This window comes from Kogia breviceps, chromosome 3, assembly GCF_026419965.1.
Source record: "Kogia breviceps isolate mKogBre1 chromosome 3, mKogBre1 haplotype 1, whole genome shotgun sequence".
Lineage (NCBI taxonomy): Eukaryota > Metazoa > Chordata > Mammalia > Artiodactyla > Physeteridae > Kogia > Kogia breviceps.
Genome location: NC_081312.1, coordinates 122055818 through 122076549, shown reverse-complemented (window position 1 = coordinate 122076549; position 20732 = coordinate 122055818). Strand labels below are relative to the sequence as shown.

General features: G+C 48.5%; 1 protein-coding gene across 16 annotated transcripts in view; it reads right to left on the bottom strand.

Moving 5' to 3' along the window:
* Positions 1 to 15346: 15346 nt before the first annotated feature.
* The window catches only part of AKAP13 (A-kinase anchoring protein 13), a 346588-nt gene continuing 341202 nt past the window's right edge, over positions 15347 to 20732 (bottom strand). For all 16 annotated transcript variants that reach the window (XM_059058814.2, XM_059058815.2, XM_059058817.2 and 13 more), the window contains one exon: positions 15347 to 20103. In XM_059058814.2, coding sequence (XP_058914797.1) covers positions 20054 to 20103 — 50 coding nt within the window. In that variant the 3' untranslated portion in view covers positions 15347 to 20053. The remainder of the gene's footprint in view (positions 20104 to 20732) is intronic.

Sequence of the window (20732 nt, the reverse complement as noted above, 5' to 3'; positions counted from 1 at the left end):
CACCAGAAGAGACTCCAGCTTCAAAGCCAAGTGGATCCAGATTGAAATCTGGCATCGCTCCCCTCAACAGCCTCGCCTTGGGCAAGATATTGTCTGAGACTTTACATCATCTGTAAAATAAAGGATCCTTTCACCTACCTGGAAGGATAATTAAAGGGCTTTAAATAAGAACATGTGTATTTTCTTTCCTTAAAAAACGGTTGGGAGAGATCTGGGGGTGAGGAGGGCCCTCTCAGACTCAGGCTCTGAAGGGAACTTAGGATGCCCTTGGGACACAGACCTCGGGCCCTCCAGCCATCCAAGGGAGATTGCTTGTCACCTGGAGCCCCAGGTGTCTCTGCCCTGTCTAGTTTAGGGCATTTTTTTTCAGGTGGGCTACAGAGGCCAGGGGTTGCCTTCAGAAGAAAGCTGAGCAGAGCAAAGCAACAGTGGCCAGTACCTGCGTGGGAATGGGGGGCCTCGGCACCAAGTGTGTGGGCCCGGATGGGATTTCCTCAGGGAGAATTTAGGATTTGGTTAAGAGAGCCTGGGGAGTTTGTGCCCATGTCCAGGGCGACCAGCTGTCCTGGTTTGCCTGGAACTGAGGGTTCCCAGGATGTGGGAAAGTCCCGTAGAGACCAGGACAGTTGGTCACTCTTCCCGTGGCCCCTCTGGCGTCCCCTGGCCTTCCCGGCCCCATGAGCTGCGGGAGACTTGCTCTGGGCCTGGGGCTGAACTGGGCGCTGCAGCTGGATGTCAGGGCCCCGGGTTCACAGCAGAGAAGGGGAACAGCGACTCTTTCAGACTCTACACATCAGCAGTGCACCATTGGGCAACCTCACTGCCTTTCAGATCCTGCATCTGTAAAGAGGGCTGGTTAGCCCTTCACGGGGTTAATTACACACACTCTAGTCTGAACGCGCCCAGGGGGCAGTCCCCGCAGGCAGGAGCTCAGTAACTGGTTTGTTGAGTTGAACTGGGTAAGACTGGACCATTTTCCTGGCCTTTCTGCAGCTAAGGAAGAGGAGGAGCCTTGCTGTGGGATCCCAGAAGAAGCTTCCAGACACCCCTGCACTGTACAACCAGCTAATTCATCTGATGTATGGGGCACCAACCCCAAGCCAGGCACTGGCTCCAGTGGGTTCCCATCCCCGCAGGGTCCAGCCCTCCCTGTGGGTGACAGGCCCCACCCACGTGCTCACATCACGTCTCCGCCCCCAGCCAGGCCCCCCCCACCCCCCGCGTGGCTCTAAAGTAGTTTGCAGGTAGACTTGTCACTGCTTCACCTGTAACACCCAGGGTGGTCCCACCCAAGCAGCCCTGCCGTGGTGAGGAACCAGGAGAGGAGGGACCAAGAGGGACAGCTCCATTCCCACCCCCAAGACTCATCCAGACGCCAGCACTGAGGGGAAGGCAGGCTCTGAGACTGGACAGCTTCTTTGCCACACGGTAGCTCATTTCAGCTTTGTAATAACTTTGAGACAGCCCTACCTGTGTCCGCTTCACAGAGGGGACGCTAGTGCTCTGGGTCACATCTCCACACTCCTATGAGGGTCTTGTCTCTTCCGCTCTCCAGCTCCCTGCTTCTCAGGGAGAGACACGAGATTTTAACACAAGAGAAGAAACAATATCCCAAAGCCCGGGCTGCTGAGTTTGGCTAGGAAGTCATGACTCGAAGCTGGGCCGGCTGAGGCTCCAGCTTCCCCTCTGCTCTCCAGGCTGCACACTGATGCTCTGGGTGATGCTCCGGGTGGGTTGCGCCCTCCTGGCTGCCTCTGGCCCCTCCCACGGGGAGTGTGAGCTGTGCTCCAGGGTACCGGTCAGGCCTCACAGACAGTGTACATTGTCCCCACTGGCTGAGCCCTCAGGGTGCACAGCACAGGGCAAGGGCGACACACTGGGAGTCAGGCCAGCTGGGGCCCAGGTCACAGCCCGCCTTGTATGTGGTGACCCTCCTCCAGAAAGTCCTTTTACTCCTCAGAAAAATAAAGAGGTTACAGATTTCCTTCAACAATGTCCACGTCCTCTGCCCCATGTAAGGTTCCAACTGAGTAATTTTTGTGTATGTGTTAGGAAAACCATTATTAGAAAGGAGAAAGCATTCCAGAATTTTGGGGGTGGTGGATCAAAGGAAACTCCATTAGAAATACATGTTTCCCTTTGAGCCCTGGCTGCCAGGAAGCCCTGAGCCAACTGGGAGGCTGAGCACGGAGGCCACGATCTCCCTCTTCTTGGCACACCTGCTTCCCCCTCCTGCCACGGCCGGGATTTTCATTTCATGAGCCAACAGTTACTGCAATCACAGGACCTCAGCTCCTGCTTGGAAGTTGTGCAGAATCTTAAGAAACTTGCTCTGGCTCCTGATTCTGAAACTTTTCTCCGTGGGAGACTGACTGCCTCCAGGAAGAGGGAGGCCCTGTGTTGCCGGCGGCCCCGTCCCCTTCAGGCCCAGGCCTCCATCTGCCGCTGAGAGAAGAGTGTTTGGGTCCATACCGTGCACAGTGCACACCCAGCATCGAGGGGCCTGGCCACCGCTTGGGGGTCTTCTCCCAGGAGACCTCGCGGGTCACGGAATGTAAGCAGGTATCAGGGCGAGCAATTTGGGAGGCCTCTCTCTCCAGGTAAAAGCTGGGGCTCCCAGCTCTGGTGGTGATGGGGAAACAGCCGGAAGCCCCGTCAGGAGAAGTGGCCCCAGCCCCAGGAAAGCTTTGGGACAGACGCTTTTCCCTGCTCCTCCTTTCACACCTCCCTGCCTCCATTGTTCTTTCATTCCACAAAAGAAAGACACAACTCTCCCCCACTCCTGAAACTCATTATGCTGCAGGCCCAGAGTACAAAAACTGCCAGAGCCTCCAAGGGATGCGTTAAAAACAGCCGGCACTGAGGACAAGGTTGACAGCAAAGCACAAGTTTATGAAAGAAGCCCGTGCCTTTGGAATTCAACTGACAAAAGCATGGCTGGGTTCCCCATCTTTGTGTGTCTGTCTGTCCACACGCCCATCCATCTCTCCATCTGCCCTAGTTACCTCCCTATCTATCTACCTCTCTATACAATTCTTGGCTTGAATCATAATTCAAAAATGAGAGTGTTGTCACTGGAATGTAGGTTAACAATTTTTATTTAACTTTAAAAAACAAAATCAAACATTTTCTGGTGGAAACAAATTCCAAATTGGCCAGTTTGCCAGTAAGGATTGGCTTTGCTAATTAGTTTACATGGTGGACATTTTCTATGAAGCAAACAGCTTAAATCTTCAGCCCTAAATCTATTTAAAGCACGTAAATACTGTGTCCCCAATTTTATATTTTGAACTATTAAACTTGTGATACCATTTTAGAGATCAACTCAAAAATGCAAGATTGTTTTGCAATTATTTTCGGGAGGACATGGGACCCCAAAAGCCTGCTGATCACTGTCTGGGCCTGCCCCGTGCTGGAACAGGGCTCAGATGAATTCCTCTCTGCCTCTGGGCCCATGTGGGGCTGAGGCCTGGATGTGGAGGAAGAGGCACTGGCTTTGAGCCCATTCCCAAAGCTGGCCCGAGACCTTCTCAGCACCTGGGGCCACCTGGGCAGTGAGAGGCAGGAATGTGAGGAATGAAGGGCTTCCTACAGGTTCCCTACCCAGGCAGAGCGCTGGTTCTCAAGGTCCCTTCCAGGGAGGCCAGGCCAGGCCCAGCAGAGGATGGGCACTTGGTAGCCTGTCCCAGCTGGGGCAGAAGAGGGGCCCCTGAAGCCAGAAAGACTCAGAAGGATCATCTGGGATTCCGTTGTTTGGAATAAATTTACTGCATCGTTGAACATAAGAGGCTAAGTGGCCATTAAATATTTAATAAGTATTTAATGACTTGGAAAGATGGTTGGGATATATTACCAAGTGGAAAAAAAAAAGCAGGGTTACCCCATTTTGTAAAATAAAGTGTGTGTTCATAGAAAAGAGATTGGAAGGATATATCACAATGTGAATTGTGCTTATTTCTAGATGCTCACTGTAGGTGATTTTTAGAAACAGCTTTATTGGGTGTAATAGATATACAATAAATTTCATGTATTTAAATTGTACACAATTTTATAAATTTTGAGATATGGATACATCTGTGAAATCATCACAATCACTGTCGTGATATATCCATCACTGACGAAAGTTTCCTCCTGCCTCCTTGTTAATATATATATTTTATTGAGATAGAATTTACATACTGTACAATTCACCCACACCAAGGGTACAATTCAATGGCTGTTAGTATATTCACAGAGTTATGCAACCATCATCAGAGTCTATTTTAGAACATTTTCATTCCCCCCAAAAGAAACCCCATCCCCATGAGTAGTCACCCCCCTTCCCCGCCAACAGTCCTGGGCAATCATTGATCTACTCTGTCTCCATGCATTTGCCTATTCTGGACATTTTGTATAAATGGAATAATACAAAATAATAAATGGAGTCCTTTGTGACTGGCTTCTCTGACTTTGCATGATGTTTTCAAGGTTCACCCTTGTAGCAAGTATCAGTATACAATGATTAACCACTTGAGAAATTGTCAGAACATTTTCCAAAGCAGCTGCATCATTTATATTCCCAGGAGCAGTGTATGAGGGTTCTAATTTCTCTACATCCTCCTCAACACTTATCTGTTTTCTTCTTTTATTATAGCCTTCCTAGTGAGTGTGAATTGATATCTCATTTTTTGTGTGTATGGTTTTGATGTGCATTTCTCTGATAACTAATGATGTTGAGCATCTTTTCATATGCTTATTGGCTATTTATATATCTTCTTTGGAGAAATGCCTATTCAGATGCTTTGACCATTTTAAAATTTGGTTGTCTTTTTATTATTGAGTTGTAACTGTTCTTTATATAGTCTAGATAAAATTCCCATGTCAGATTAATGATTTGCAAATATTGTCACCCATTCTGTGTGTTGTCTTTTCATTTTCTTGATGGTATCTTTTGAGGCACAAAAGTTTTAAAATCTGATGAAGCACAGTTTATGTATTTTTTCTTTTGTCATTTGTGCTTCTGGTTTCACATCTAGGAAGGCTTTGCCTAACACAAAGTCATGAAGATTTGATCCTATGTTTTTTTCTTAGCTCTTACAGTAGGTCTAGCATTAATTCTGAGTTGTTATGTGTGGTGTGAGGAAGGGGTGGTCTAAATTCATTCTCTTCATGTAGGTAACAAGTTGTCCCAGTATGATTTATTGAAAAGACTGTTCTTTCCACATTGAAGAGTCCTGGCTTCCTTGTCAAACATCAGTTGACCATAAATGTGAGAGTCTTTTTGGACTCACAATTCTATTCTACTGGCATAAGGACAGATCTCCATGTCTATCCTGAAGTCAGTAATACCCTGTCTTGATTAAAATAGCTTTGTAGTGAGCTTTGAAATTGGGAAGTGTGAGTCTTCCAACTTTGCTCTTCTTTTTCAAGATTGTTTTAGCTATTCTGGGTCTTTTGAATTCCCATATGAAGTTTAGAATCAGCTTGTCAGTTTCTGCAAGGAACCATCTGGGGTTTTGATACGGATTGTGTGAATCTGTAGATTAATTTGGGGAATATTGGCACCTTTTTAAATTTATTTATTATACAGCAGGTTCTTATTACTTATCCATTTTATACATATTAGTGTATATATGTCAATCCCAATCTTTAAATTCATCCCACTGCCACCATCCGCCCCTGCCACTTTCCCCCTTGGTGTCCATACGTTTGTTCTCTACATCTGTTTCTCTATTTCTGCCTTGCAAACCAGTTCATCTGTACCATTTTTCTAGACTCTACATATAGGTATTAATATATGATATTTTTCTCTGACTTACTTCATTCTGTATGACAGTCTCTAGATCCATCCATGTCTCTACAAATGACCCATTTTCGTTCCTTCTTAAGGTTGAGTAATATTCCATTGTATATATGTACCACATCTTCTTTATCCATTCGTCTGTCAATGGGCATTTAGGTTGCTTCTATGACCTGACTATTGTAAATAGTGCTGAAATGAACATTGGTGTGCATGTGTCTTTTTGAATTATGGTTTTCTCTGGGTATATGCCCAGTAGTGGGATGCTGGGTCGTATGGTAGTTCTATTTTTAGTTTTTTAAGGAACCTCCATACTGTTCGCCATAGTGGCTGTATCAATTTACACTCACACCAACAGTGCAAGAGGGTTCCCTTTCTCCACACCCTCTCCAGCATTTGTTGTTGGTAGATTTTCTGATGATGTCCATTCTAACCGCTGTGAGGTGATACCTCACTGGAGTTTTGATTTGCATTTCTCTAATAATTAGTGATGTTGAGCAGCTTACATGTGTTTCTTGGCCATCTGTATGTCTTCTTTGGAGAAATGTCTATTTAGGTCTTCTGCCCATTTTTGATTGGTTATTCATTTTTTAAAATATTGAGCTGCATGAGCTACTTATGTATTTTGGAGATTAATCCTTTGTTGATTCACTTGCAAATATTTTCTCCCATTCTGAGGATTGTCTTTTCGTCTTGTTTATAGTTTCCTTTGCTGTGCAAAAGCTTTGAAGTTTCATTAGGTCCCATTTGTTTATTTTTGTTTTTATTTCCATTACTCTAGGAGGTGGATCAAAAAAGATCTTGCTGTGATTTATGTCAAAGAGTGTTCTTCCTATGTTTTTCTCTAAGAGTTTTATACTGTCCAGTCTTACATTTAGATCTCTAATCCATTTTGAGTTCATTTTTGTGTATGGTGTTAGGGAGTGTCTCACAGTCTACCTTCAAGTGATATTATACAACTTCCTATATAGTACAAGAATCTTCCAATAGTTTACTTCTATTTCTCTCCAATTAGCCTTAGTGCTATAGTTGTCATTTTATTCTTACGTACGTTAAAAACCCTATACTACATTATTATTTTTTTTGCTTAAACAGTCATCCATCTTTTTTTTTTTTTTTTGCGGTACGCAGGCCTCTCACTGTTGTGGCCCTTCCCGTTGTGGAGCACAGGCTCTGGACGCGCAGGCTCAGCGGCCATGGCTCACGGGCCCGGCCGCTCTGCAGCATGTGGGATCCCCTCAGACCAGGGCACGAACCCGTGTTCCCTGCATTGGCAGGCGGACTCCCAACCACTGCGCCACCAGGGAAGCCCAGTCATCCATCTTTTAAAGCGTGTTAAACAATAAGAAAAAAACATATGTCTTCCCAGGTAATTACTTTTTCTAGTGCCCTTTATTCCTTTATATAGATCATATTTCCATCTGGTATCATTTTCCTTCAGTTTAAAATATCTTGTAGTGAGGGTCTGTTGGTGATGAATTCTTTTAGCTTTTGTACATCTGAAAAAGTATTTGTTTTGCTTTCACTTTTGAAAAATGTTTTCAATGAGTATAGGATTCTAGTTTGACAAATTGCCCCCCAGTATTTTAAAGATGTTGTTCCACTATTTTCTCTGTTACATTGTTTCTTACAAGAAATCTGCTGTCATCCTTATCTTTGGTCCGCTGTACAGAATGTGCCTTTTTTCCCTGGATGTTTTTAAGATTTTCTTTTTATCACTGGTTTAGAGCAACTTGATTATGATGTGTATTGATGTCATTTTTCTCATATTTCTTGTCCTTGGGGTTTGCTGAACCTCAACTACGGGTTTATATTTTTCATCAAATTTGGGAAAACTTGGCTATTATTTCTTCAGATAATTTATTTCTGTCTCCTACCCCCTTTCTGGGACTCCAATTACAAAATTATTAGGCTGCTTGAAGTTGTCTCACAGTTCCCTGATGTTATGTTAATTTTTTCCAGTCTTTTTTTCTGTTAGACATATGGTTTTTATCTGTAGGAATTTAACTTGGGTCTTTAATGATATCTTTGATGCTTCTAAAACTTTTTAAACATATAGAACGTAGTTATAATAAGTTTTAACATCCTTGTCTGATAATTCTAACATCTGTGTCAGTTTACATGATTTTTATCCTATAATTTTTTTTTTAACATGTGTAGTAATTTTTATTGGATGTCAGACACTGAATGTTACTCTGTTGTGTGATGGATGTTTCTGTAAGTATTCCTGAACTTTGTTCTGGGATGTGGTTAAGTTACTTGGAAACTGTTTGATCCTTTTAGGTCTTGCTTTTAAAGACTTGTTAGGTAAAACTGCAGCAGTGCTTCATCTAGGGCTAATTATTCCCTATTACTAAGGAAAGACCCTTCTGTGTTCTCTACCCTGTGCCCTGTGAATGATTTTTCCAGGCTGGCTGGTGGGAATAGGCACTATACCTGGTCCTGTGTGAGCACTGGGTATTATCACCTCTAATCGTTTGGGACGATTCTTTTCTAGACTTCAACACTTTTCTCACATGTGTGCACTGATCAGTCCTCTAATGAATACTTGAGGGGGACCCACTGAAGATCCCTAGAATTCTGTGTGCATCTCTCTCTTCTGTATTCTGTCCTGCCTATTCTATCTGTCTTCATCTCCCCTGATTCTCAGCTCCATCCTCTCAACTTGGGGAGTCTGCCAGATTCCATCTGAGTCTTCATCCTTTGCTGCAGCCTGGAAACTCAGGGCAGTTGCAAGGCCTAAGGCAGTAAGGCTCCCTTGGTCTCTCAGGGATACCTGTACTTTGTTGTTTGATTTCCAGTGTCCTTAAAACCATCATTCCATATATTTCATCTGAAGTTTTGGTTGTTTTGGGTAGGTAGGTAAGGTAAATCTGGTCCCTATTACTCTATCTTGGGTGGAAGCAGAAGTTCCTACTATGGTTGATTTTCACTTATTTATTCTACTTATTAATAATTTCTACATTTTCTCTAATAAACATGTTTTTACTTTGAAACAGGGGGAAAAAAGATGCTATCAATTAGTCCTGTATGTTATTCATAAGAATGAAAAATTGGAAATACTTAAATTCCCAACAGTGATATATCTAGAAAGTGGAACAATAATAATATCTATAAAGTGGAATATTAAGTACCCAATGTTTGTATGAAAATGTGGAATGAAGTAAATAGGATATAAATGTCTATATAAAACATAACTTTAATTTTGCTAAATAAAAATGTCTACAAAGACTCTTGGTGGGAATGTAAAATGGTGCCGCCACTATGGAAAACAGTATGGAGGTTCCTTAAAAAACTAAAAATAGAGCTACCATATGATCCAGCAGTCCCACTCCTGGCTATATTTCCAGAAAAGATGAAAACTCTAATTCAAAAAGATATATGCACCCCAGTGTTCATAGCAGCACTATTTACAATAGTCAAGACATGGAAACAACCCAAGGGCCCATCAACAGGTGATTGGTTTAAGAAGATGTGGTGGGTCTTCCCTAGTGGTGCAGTGGTTAGGAGTCCACCTGCCAATGCAGGGGACCCGAGTTTGAACCCTGGTCCAGGAAGATCCCATATGCTGTGGAGCAGCTAAGCCCACGTGCCACAACTACTGAGCCTGTGCGCCACAACTACTGAAGCCCGAGCGCCTAGAGCCCATGCTCCACAGCAAGAGAAGCCACCGTAATGAGAAGCCCGCTCACTGCAACTGGAGAAAGCCTGCTCACAGCAACAAAGACCCAACACAGCCAAAAATAAAATAAATTTATATTAAAAAAAAAAGATGTGGTGTGTGTGTGTGTGTGTGTGTGTGTGTGTGTGTGTGTGTGTGTGTATAAATATTACTCAGCCATAAAAATGAATGAAATATTGCCATTTGCTGCAACATGGATGGACCAAAACAATTTATGCTGAGTGAAATGAGTCAGACAAAGACAAATACTATATGATATCACTTATATGTGGAATCTAAAAAAGAATACAAACGAATCTATATACAAAACAGAAACAGACTCACAGATGTAGAAAACAAACTTACGGTTACCAAAGGGGACAGGGTTGTGGGGGAGGGAAGAATGAAGAGTATGGGATTAGCAGATACAAACTGCTACACATAAAGTAGATGAGCAATAAGGATTTACTGCAGAGCAGAGGGAATTATGCCTAATGTCTTGTAATAACCTATAATGGAATATCATTTGCCAAAAAAAAATTACCCCGAATCACTATGATGTACACCTAATTTACAGTATTATAAATCAGCTATACTTCAGTATTTTTAAAGTGTGTATGAAGAAAACAATGACATATTAGTGGATAGTTTCTTCTGGGTGATGGGACTATAGGTGTTTAAAAATGTTAAAAATAAATCAGTATTTCCCATATTTTTTTTTTTAAGGGAATATGAGTTACAATTATATCAAACAACAAATCCCCGCTAAACGTTAAGACAGCATCCTTGCAGAGGAGTGGCTCCTATCAGGCTGGGAGAGGGCAGAGGGAGAGGATGTGGGTGTGAAAGGGCAGGTGGAGCTGGGGCAGGGATCACGATGGTCTAGAATCCTTGGGGGGAATGTCAGCTGGAGGTTGGCACCAGAATCTGGGACTTGCAGGCAGTGCTCGAGCCAACTGAGCTTGGCTCAGACCTCCAGAGTGGGCCGGGGCCCCTGTCTTCTCTGCCCACCATTTTCATTACTTCTGGAGGCCCCTGGAGTGTTCCCTCAAGCCCAGGCCCAGTTCCCCTTGGGCTGTGCTCCTTCCATGGGCAACACTTCTGCCTTGTTCTCCCTCATATTTACTCTGCTGCTTGGCAGACTCTAGTGGGATTCAAGGCCCCAAGGAGAGAGCAGTCATCTTTCAGGCCCAAAGCCCAGGCTTCCGTCAGACACAGAGACGGCTCCATCTCAGGGGCTGTTTGGAGACCCTGGGGGAGGGAGCCTCACCTGCAGGACAGAGCTGATCTCTGGGATCAAGCTTGGGGATCATCCAGCCTCTCAACCTCAGCTGCACGTAGGAACCACCCATAACTGTTCAAATGTACTAATGCCTGGGCCCCATCTTAAAGGTTCTGGGGGGGATCTGCCACACGTGTGGCCTGGGCCGCTGAGGCGCAAAGCCCCCCCAGATGATTCTAACGTGTGCAAGGCTGAGAGCCGCTCTCTAGTCCAACCACCTACTTTGTGGATGTGACACATTCAAGGCCACCCAGCCCTTCAGTGACAAGGTCGGCACACACAACAATGGCAGGAGAAATCTACGGAGCACCGATTCTGTGCTGTCCTGTCATCTCATCATCACAGCAGCCCTTGGGGTCGTAGGGTTCCTACCTTGCAGATGAAGAGGCTGAAGGCTGTACCTTGCCCAGAATCATGCAACTGCTCCCAGACTTTGTCAACAGGTTTGTAAACAGCCAGAATGTTCGCGGAGCATTATCTGCAGAACAAGAGCAGGATTCCATGGAGGGAACTTCTGTTTGCAGAGTGGAAAGGACCTCACTGCTCTGAGGGGTGGGATACTGGAGCTCTCTCCTTCTTCCTTTCCACTCCCCTCCCCAATTTGCCGGGGTGGGACTATTGGGTGCACCCAGGGTCTCTCGAACTGTGGTATGCGTAAAACTCCCCGGGGAGTTAGTGAAAGCTGCGAGTTTCCTAGCCTCCTCCCAGGAGATTCTGACTCATTAAATCTGGGGTTGGGCCCAGGGAGATGCATTTCTAACAAGCAGCCCAGATAGTTCAAATGCAGGGATCTAAAGTGTCCTTTGAGGAACACCGGTCTAAGGGCGAAGCTTGGGTCTGCATGTAGGCAGGCATGGGCTTGCTGCTGGCTCTGGCTGGGCCGATCACCTAACTCCATGAGCCTTGGTGTGATCATCCACAAATGGGGGACTCAGACGCCCTTTAGGTGGTCAGGTTCAAAGGCATCATTGATATGAGTCCTATGGCTTTCCAGCCAGTGAGAGCCCCTTGCTCTTGGGCCTTCCAAGGGAAGGTCATTCCAAGAAGAAGACAAGACACTGGGGCAAACTTTCTTTGACCCAGAAGAAACTGAAAGCTTGGGGGAGCCCTGAAGTCACAGTAAATGCTCATGCCTGCAGGCCCACATGTCTGCACAGTCCCAAGATCCAGGCCTTTATCTTGTCTCTTCCTGCCAAGCAAAAGAAAGGACACGTAATTTTTTTTTTTTTACAGTAACAGTATGGGGGTAGGTGCCATCATCCCCACTTTACAGAGGAGGAAACTGTACTCAGAGAGGTTAAGCATGTTGGCCCAGGGCACACAGGAGTGGGGCACCAGGGTATGAACTTGAGTGGCTCTATTTCCAGACCCAGCTGATTTGGCTTTCCCAGGCTGCCTTTCTCAGAGACGCTCTCATCTCCAGTGGGAGAGGGTGAGAGAGCCCCCCCCCCAGGCTTCCTGGTCCCAGATTGGGCAGAGTGGTCTGGCCCACTTTTGGCTGCAAGACCTGATGGGGGTGAGGCTCAGCTGCTTTGTAGGGGCAGGGGCTGGCGGCCATCCCAGCCCTGGCAGCAGGACTCTGTATGGTTCAACCAGAGACCATCCATGGGGAGAGACTTCTTGGAGTTAGCTGGAGCTGAGGGCCACCTGCCACCTTGGCCCTGCTGGCAGAGCAGTGGCCCCTGCCTCTTCCAGGCCCTGGGACAATCCTGCCTTTCCACTCCCAGCACTGCAGTCTTGGAATGAGGGTGTGTGGGGCGTGGGCTTCAGGCTCAGCCTTGCTTTCTGGTCTGGAAGCTAGGGGGAGGGGGACACTAGCCAAAGGCTGGTGGTTCCAGGTGTCACGTGTTCTGTGTAGGCCGGAGGGTTCCAGATGCTAAGGGCAGACCGGGGCGGGGGGCGGGGGGGGCTGGATTGGGCTTGCCCTGGCTGTCAGGGAAGGATTCCTCTAGGAAGTAACAGTTTACCTGAGCCAAATGAGGGAAGGGGGACAGGTATCCCAAACCAGAAGCTCAGAGACAAGGAGCTCCAAGCCACGCCCTGGGCTGGGCACCACTGCCAGGTGATGGGGAAGGTCGTTTCTTCCTCCGGGCACTCACCTCCAGGTACAGAGACAGAGGTCAGGTATGGGATTCCGGCACTGCTGCTGTGACAGGCTCCTCCTGCAGCTGTGGGTAACAGGCTCTGGAATCAAGAATCATGTGCTGGGGACCAACATTCAGCATCTCACCGAATTGTCACAGCAAATCTGCAAGCTAGATACCCTGGTTCCCGAATGAAAGAGGAAAACAGGGATAGACAGGTTCAATAACTTGTCCAAGGTCACTTGGCCATTAGATGGCTGGACTGGACTTTGAGCCCAGACTCTGATCCGAAGTCTGCGCCTGTTCTTTCACTCACCCTATGGACCCCCAGCCTTTGTCCACTGTGCCCTCAATGGAGCGGGACCCCAGCTGGGGTCCGTCCCCAGCTCCTCACCCCAGCTCCTCCTGCGGGTGGAGGGGGCATTGTTTCAGGCGCCAGGTCCTTTGTCCTTTGGATGCAGAGACCAGGCAAGGCTGGGAACCAGGGTTGTCCAGGCAACGGCACAGCTTCAACCTCAAAGCTGCTGGGGGTGGGGTGGGAAGTTCAGGGCCCTCAAGGGATGTGCTGACAAGGGAGGGGGAGAAAAGCAGGCCGGGTTCTCAGCTGGTCTAAGGAGCTCACTCCCCTCATGCCCCCTGAGCCCGGCCAGCCAATCCCCCCAGAGGCCCTCCTGGGTCCCTCTCCCCTCCCACCTCCATCCCAAGGGTCCAGATACCGTTTCCCAGGAAGAAAGTCTCACCAAGGAGCCTGGAGGGAGGAGCTGCCCAAACTTCAGAGGGACTATTTACAGCTGTGTGAGTGATTACCATATGAAAGAAAGAGGCCAAAGGGGCCTGGGGATGCCCTGGCTGTAACTTGGACACCAAAGGATTTGGGAGGGGGTGGATGGGGGAGGCCCGTGGGGCCCTGCAGCCCACATCCCCCAAGTCTGGGGTGCACCAAGCTCTGCCTCTTTTTCCACGTCGGACTCTTCTTGGGACCCTGATGGGGGTGGCATCATGTCCACCTGGATTGCTCCACCACCTCCGGGCAACCTTCCGGGGGTGACCTGAGGTCCTGAAGGAATGGGGGTAAAGTTAAGGGAAAAGGAATCTCCCAAGAATCCCAGAGCAGGAGCTGTGGAAACCAGGGATGCGGTGATGGCAGGAGGTTCCTGATCTTATTCCGGATGCTCTGCAGCACAGCTCACCATGCATCTACTTTTGTTCCCGCTTCCTAGGAAGTAACAAAACCCGTGCGCTGTATTTCCTCCCTACCCTGCAAGCTGTCTTCTGGACTTTCCAGCATCCCAACCTCTTCCCGGCGTTTGTGACTCAGGTTTCTGTCCTGCTGCGTTGGTTAGCAGGACTCCCTTCCTGGGCACATGGCTGCTACAACCTGGTCTCCCTTCCGGTGGGAGGTCCTCAGACAGGAGTGGCCCCTTTTACTTGGGGTACCTTCTCCCTCAGGGGCAGGCAGAGGCCCCACGCCCCACTGGATGGATGGCCGGTCCTTGTGGAGCCCTGCAGGCTTTGTGCCTCTGCTCTTCTTCTGGAACAAAAGATGGCACCTCCTCCCTCTTCTGGCCTGCCTCCCACTTGGAGCCTGTCCCTGGCTCAGACCCAAGCATGATGGCTGGCGCAGGAGCAGAGCGGCGGAGGAGGGAGGCCGTGGGAACCACTCTCCCAGCCCTGCTGGGGGTGTCAGGACGCTGCAGCTGCTGTGACAGCCAAGGGCAGGCGGCAGAGAGAAGGGACCAGTGTTTGCTGGCTTCTGGGGAGGGATCTATTGCCAGGGCTGCAGGACTCCTTAGAAACCTGGGCACTTCCAAGTTCACTGAGCAAGGCAAAGCGCTTGGCAACCCGGCAGGACTTTCCTCTTTTTGGGTGTCACTTGGGGAGGGCCAGGGAGCTTGGGAGCGCAGAGCTGGGAAACGAGGCAGCTCTGCCCACGTTCTTCGCATTACACCACGCAGCCGGCTGGACCGAGGGGCCTCTCATAGGGACAGCAGGCCTGGACTCCGGGGAGGCAGCCAGCGATTCAGGAAGAGGGGCACAGGTGCCCACAGGCAGCAGCGGCAACAGCTCCTACCGTGCATTCCAGCAATTTCTCAGAGGATCAGACCCAGTAAATCCCTGTGGAGCTACATGCAAATGGGATTCTTCTTTCTGAATTAGTTTCTGGCAGCTCCCTTGTTTGGGGGTGGGATGAGGTGAAAAAAGTTGGCAAAGAAAAGCAAACTGACATCCATCTTTTTTACGTAGTAGAATCTATAGCAAGGATGTTTCTTACCGCGCTGATTTGACTGAAAATGGTTCTGACTCTTGGTGTCCCCGGGTTAGGGTCCAGCTCCAGGGGACTTGAGTTCCCCGGGAGCTGCTTTGTGCTCCGAGGCTGTCCTCCTGAGTCCTGTTCCCGAAGGTAAAGAAATAAGGTTTCACTGGAGAGAAGGGTCCCTTAGAGCTGGGTAGGGGGTGCCCCTTCACCAGGAACCCAGAGTATCCTGGAAGCCTTCACTTCAGGAAGCCCACAGGGACAGGAATACAACACAGTCACCATCGAGACTTAAAGGACATTTATTATTATTTTTTGAAAGGGTGGAGGGGGACTTTACAAGGGTCGGAAGCTGCTAACCAGAAAGGAAGATAAATAAAATACAAAGCCAGTACATTGTGGCAAAATTCCAGAAAACACACCGAAAAAATCTTTACAGTTTAAAACTGCTTCACTTTATACATAATTACAAATTAATATACAGCATCTGGGTTTTAACCCCTTTTTATCTAATAGGATTCAGCACAGAAATGTTCATTTAGCATTTGAGAACAAACGAGAGCAGAGGTATAAGGTGCATGGTAATCACCCTCCTGCATGTCCTGGTGTCCCCTGCCTGCCCAGCGGGGCGAAACGCCAGAAACCTCAGGCTAAACCGTGACTGTGGGCCAGCCGACCGGGCAGGCCCCTGTCAGTGCTCTGGAGCGGCCCATCCTGGCAGGTGGTCACAAAAGGCAGAGGCATTCAAGCAGGGTGAGCAGAGACGGGGCTCAGCCTGGGTGTCTGGAGCAGGCTGCCACCGTCGCAGCAGGAGAGACTTCAGCCAGCTGGGTCTGCCTGTCTTTAAACCTTAGCAAGATGGAGAACTCACTCAAGGACTGTCGAGCTTTTGACAAATTAAATCCGATTGGTACATGGAAAGAAGCCTTTGTTTTTTTCCCTCTTATGGCAGCACTAAAAGACTTTTCACTTTAAAACCTGGCCAGCAGGCAGTAGATCCCAAAGCTCCGGTTAACTAGGAATGTTATGCTACATGGAAAGAAAGAAAGAAAGAAAACGAAGAACCGAACCAAAACAATCTCTTTGCCCCTTTCCTTGTCTCCGAGGGTCAAAAGGAGCAACAGCGCCAGGTGGGGCCGTGATCCCAGGACCACAGGTGTGTGTGCCACACTGTCCCGCTGCAGGAAGGCAAGGCACACATCCCTCAACCACTGCCGTGGAATTGGAAGGGTTCTTTCTGGGCTTCCACATTCCAAGTGTCCCCACACCCCTTGGCAGTGTCTGGGGTCCCCCCCTCCAAGCCACCCTCTTCATGGCTGCTGAAGCCCACTCACCAGGACCGTCTCTCTCAACGTGCTCCCACCCCAGTCCCTGGGCTTAGCTGTCCTCTGGGCACAACTGGCCCCCCCATCAACGCTGTATCAACAACTGCAGCTCCAAGGCTGATACCAAATCCTTGGGGAGAAAGAACCGGCTATGGAAAAAGAACTCTGTGACCAATGGATGAAATGGATAAAGTACTTCTGTGAATGGTACCTTTGGGATGCAGTTCTGGGCCCTAAGGTTATGGTGCTACCTTTTATTTAAGGGGGGGGCCTATTTATAAACCCTACACACTAACACCCACTCTCCAAATAAAGGTACGACAAACCCCAAGGATCTTAAAAATGTGTGCTCACTAATGCTAATACTAGGGGCTTGGGAAGATGACAAATAAGGGAGAATATCAGCAAAGGAACAACTTTTAGTGGTATTACCCTGAGACATGAGAGGAAAAAAGGTAAGATTCGTACCTTTCCCCAAAAAAAAGTCTTCATAAGGATTTCTTCCCCACAGACAGCTCTCATGGGGGTAGAGGATGGAATGATGGCAAAGGTCGAATTATGGCAATCTGCATGTTTTTAACCCTCTCCATTTTCAAAGAAAACAGTTAGCATACTTGATTGTCTCGCAAGTGAAGCTGACTGTAGAGAGCGTTTAAAGTGCACATGCCACCCGATTGGGATGACGACCACTGAGATGATGGAAGTTTTGAGAGAAGATGCAGCCTCCTTCCAGGCAACTCATGAGATTCCGGAACTCTGGATGGTGCTTCCATCTGTCCCCCAAAACCTAAACACAAGGAAGGCCAGGCCTCTGATTTCCGGAGCTAGAGAAGCACGGTCCCTAGCGTGGGGACACCGTGGAGAACTGAGTCTGAGCTGTCCCGGGAGACAGCCCCTTCTCACATGAAGGACACCTCAGTAACCAGGACAGGCTTCAAGGTCAGAGGAGGCCGCAAGGCCATCAGCAAAAGCAGGAGCAGCAACAATCCCAGGCGGTCCCCCAAAAGCGCAACAAAGTCCCCGAGCTCCTTATCAAAGGGGGAGAGAGAGGACGAAGGCATGGAAAAGCACGGGTCCGGGTAAGTGGTTCTCCCTCTGCACCGCATACTGTTTTGGGGGAGATGCCTTCTGATTCGGATTCTAAACTTGTCCAACCACAGGCTGACCAAAGTATTTTAAGTCAGTGGGGTGCAGGTGAAGGGGAAATCACCATTTTTAAAAAACTATCACCGAATAACCAAGGCAACCGAAACTTCACAACTAGTTGGGAGTAAGAGACCCTTTAAAGTTGAAAGCCACCTGTGCAGCTATATACAGAAACTCGGTGTCCAGGGTGCTTTTTGTGAAGAGCTTGCGATAGGGCAAGCCCCATCAGCACTGAGCCCTGGTTTCAAGCCCAGAGACAGGGAGGCCCGGCCTACACGGACAGAGGAAGGAGGATGCAGGTCCTCATTCACCAGCCCCACCCCTTTCCAGCAGAGCTTCCCTCTGTGGGACGGGGACCCACAGAGGTGAACCTGAGCCAGTGACCAGGACAGACGGCTGAGCTCCCTGTGGATCTGAGAAAGGCATGACAGGCTGGCCGTACTCAAGCTGAGCTGTGCAGACTGGCGGCAGGAAGCAACCTAACCTTTTGCTGTTTAGGGTCTCTGTGGGGGGGCAAGCGGGGGTAGTACATCAAGGTTCAATAGAAAATCAGCTGGTCCTGCTCAAGGTGTGTTTCTGAAGGGTAAGAAATCTCCACGACAAAACTAGGCAAATGTAGCCCATGGGTGGCAAGTTTCTTAACTGTCAAGCAAGGAAGAAGACATCCCTTGATCAAAGTGTGAGGTGAGGGTGGGAGGGAGAAGGAAATGGACCCCTCCCCCAACGCTTAATTTTCCTTTGGGCCTTCGAGGCACTTTGACAGACACGGGGGAGTAAGGAAGCAGCACTGGCTGCTGGACTGGACAGTTGAAACCGTTGGGCTGGTGTGTTCACCCTTAAAACACACACACACACACACACACACGCACACAACACACAAATAAATAAAACAAATCTAAGCTAAAAATTTTAAACCAGACCTCTTTCAAATAAACTGAAAGATAAATATCTCCATCTGCAAGGCCAGCTTGCAATTCATCAACAAGCACCAAGTTACAGATTTTTTTGTTTTTAAAAAGTATGTTCAAAGACCCATGCTCCTGAGGGGCAAAAGGCAGGAATCAAAGACCACATTTAAAGCACAGGATTTTCCAGGGTTTCCCCTCCTGGGGGGTTAACAAGTGTGGCAGGTGCAGGGGCCTCAGGGAGAAACATCCTGCACCTCCCTGCTGGTGACAAGCCTCAAGGAATACAGATCAAAACACAGTGGGACAAGAAAAAGATAGAAGGAAAAGAACAAACAGGCAGCATCTGTGGATTCTTCGAGTAGAGTACAATAACCAACAGGCCTTTCATTTTTAAAACTTTTTAAAGAAATCAAATTTTGCCAGGCCTCCTGATAGGAGAACTTCCCAAGCCATACCTTCTGGCCAGCTCCTCTCTCGGTCTGTACTGGTGGGAACCGCTTCATATGCGCCTAACACACCCACCTGAACCTGCTTTTCGGCCAGCTGTCTAGTACAGGGTGGGAACCCCCCGGCAGCAGGAGAAGCAGACGGTCCCTGAGCGGGTGGAGCGCGGATGGGGCCACCCTCTCCCACGGCGACTGCCAGGCAGGAGCAGCTTCCCTGGGGAGGCACCTCGAGGTCTCAGGAATACTGCAAGGAGGCTGTGGCCACTGCTGAATGGCCAGTGACAACCAAAAAGTGTCACGCCGCAGGGGTGATGGTGAGGAGGCCTCTCTACTTCGTCTGTGCCCAGAAAATGTGGGCAAACATCTTGGAAAGCCAATATATGATTTCTTTTAGACTTGATAAAGTTAGATACACTTTTTCTTTTTAAAGTGACTGAAACACCAAAATCAAGGTGTTTCAAGATCATCTGCTTTTTAAAGACATCAAGCCTTCTCTCACTGGTTCTCACAAATGTTTGTCGTCCCTTCTGAAGTGAAATGAGAAATACACGCAAAAAGGGGTGAGGCGTGCATGGGGTGAGTTTACAGGGAGACCACCTGGGAGGGCTAGTGGGTGAGGCTCTGAATGAGCGCTCCCTGAGCGGTGGTGGGCGGCGCCCCTCATGCGGGGCTTGAGCTGAGCGCCCAGCAGGCACCTGGTATAGACCGTGCACAGTTCTGGTGCACTCCACGTGTATGTGCGGATGGGCTACTGTACGTGCTCAGATAAGTCCAAACTACCTGCTGTTTGATTTTTGGTTCTGTTCCCCAAAATAAAAGGCAGTTAAGAGTTTCAGACCGCATTTGGAAACACTCTTTCAGCCTCTAGGAATTCCTGACATGCCCAAAACCATCGCCTGGACTTCTGGGGCCACTACTCTCAGTGTAACATCCACCATCCAGCAGGGCTGGCCCCAACCCGAGAGGCGTTGGGTTGCCAATCCTGGGCCTCCTTCCCCACCCTGACCCCCAAGACCAGTTGTTCTTCTGGTCCAGGACCTGGGCAGTGCAGGAGGGCTGGGCACCACGTGACACGGGCATCAGTGTAGGAGAGTGGGCGCACAGGACAGCAGGGGTTGGGGCTGTAACCGTGGCGGGACAGGAGTGGCTGCCTCGGAGAGGAACGGGGTCAGCAGAAGATCTCCTCCCCCTCTGCGGGTACTTCAGATGCAGAGCCATCTGGAAAAAAGGAAACCAAGGTGGAAAAAGAAATTCAGAAAAACTGCTCTTTTCATTGGTAAATTCTGTTCGTTCCTCCCCAAACGCAAGTCTTCTGGGAGGCAAACAGATGCCAGGCTGGAGGGCAATGACATCCTCCAGCTGGGCCTCCCGGTGACGTAGTGCACCAGGTCGTCAGTGATGTCCTCCGTGTCTACAGCTCCTTAACCTTTACAGAAACACGAGGCTTGCTGTTTATAGAAGGCCTGGAAATAGGGATTTCTCTTCAACCTCCCACACAGAAGGGAGAGAGCAATCCTAATGAGAAGGGCTCAGACCTTGGGCAGTGTGATTTGATAGCACGCCCTGTGGCGGCAGGCAGCTCAGTTAATCCTGAGCTTCAGCTTCCCAGTGTGTCTGGCGGTCAGCAACACCTTTCTCACAGTCACCTGCAGGATTAAAGCAGCCCTCAGAAAATGCTCACCAAGCACCTGTTATTAGTATTACTGGACCAGGCCTAGAAAGGCAGGGAGGACTGAAGCTGCTTCACTGAGTTTCAGCTCCTCAGCTGGACAGTAAGTATGAAAAATGAGCCCGCACTCTCTACTTCGTGCACGTGCCACACAGAGTGGGTTCTTAAATGTCCTTTG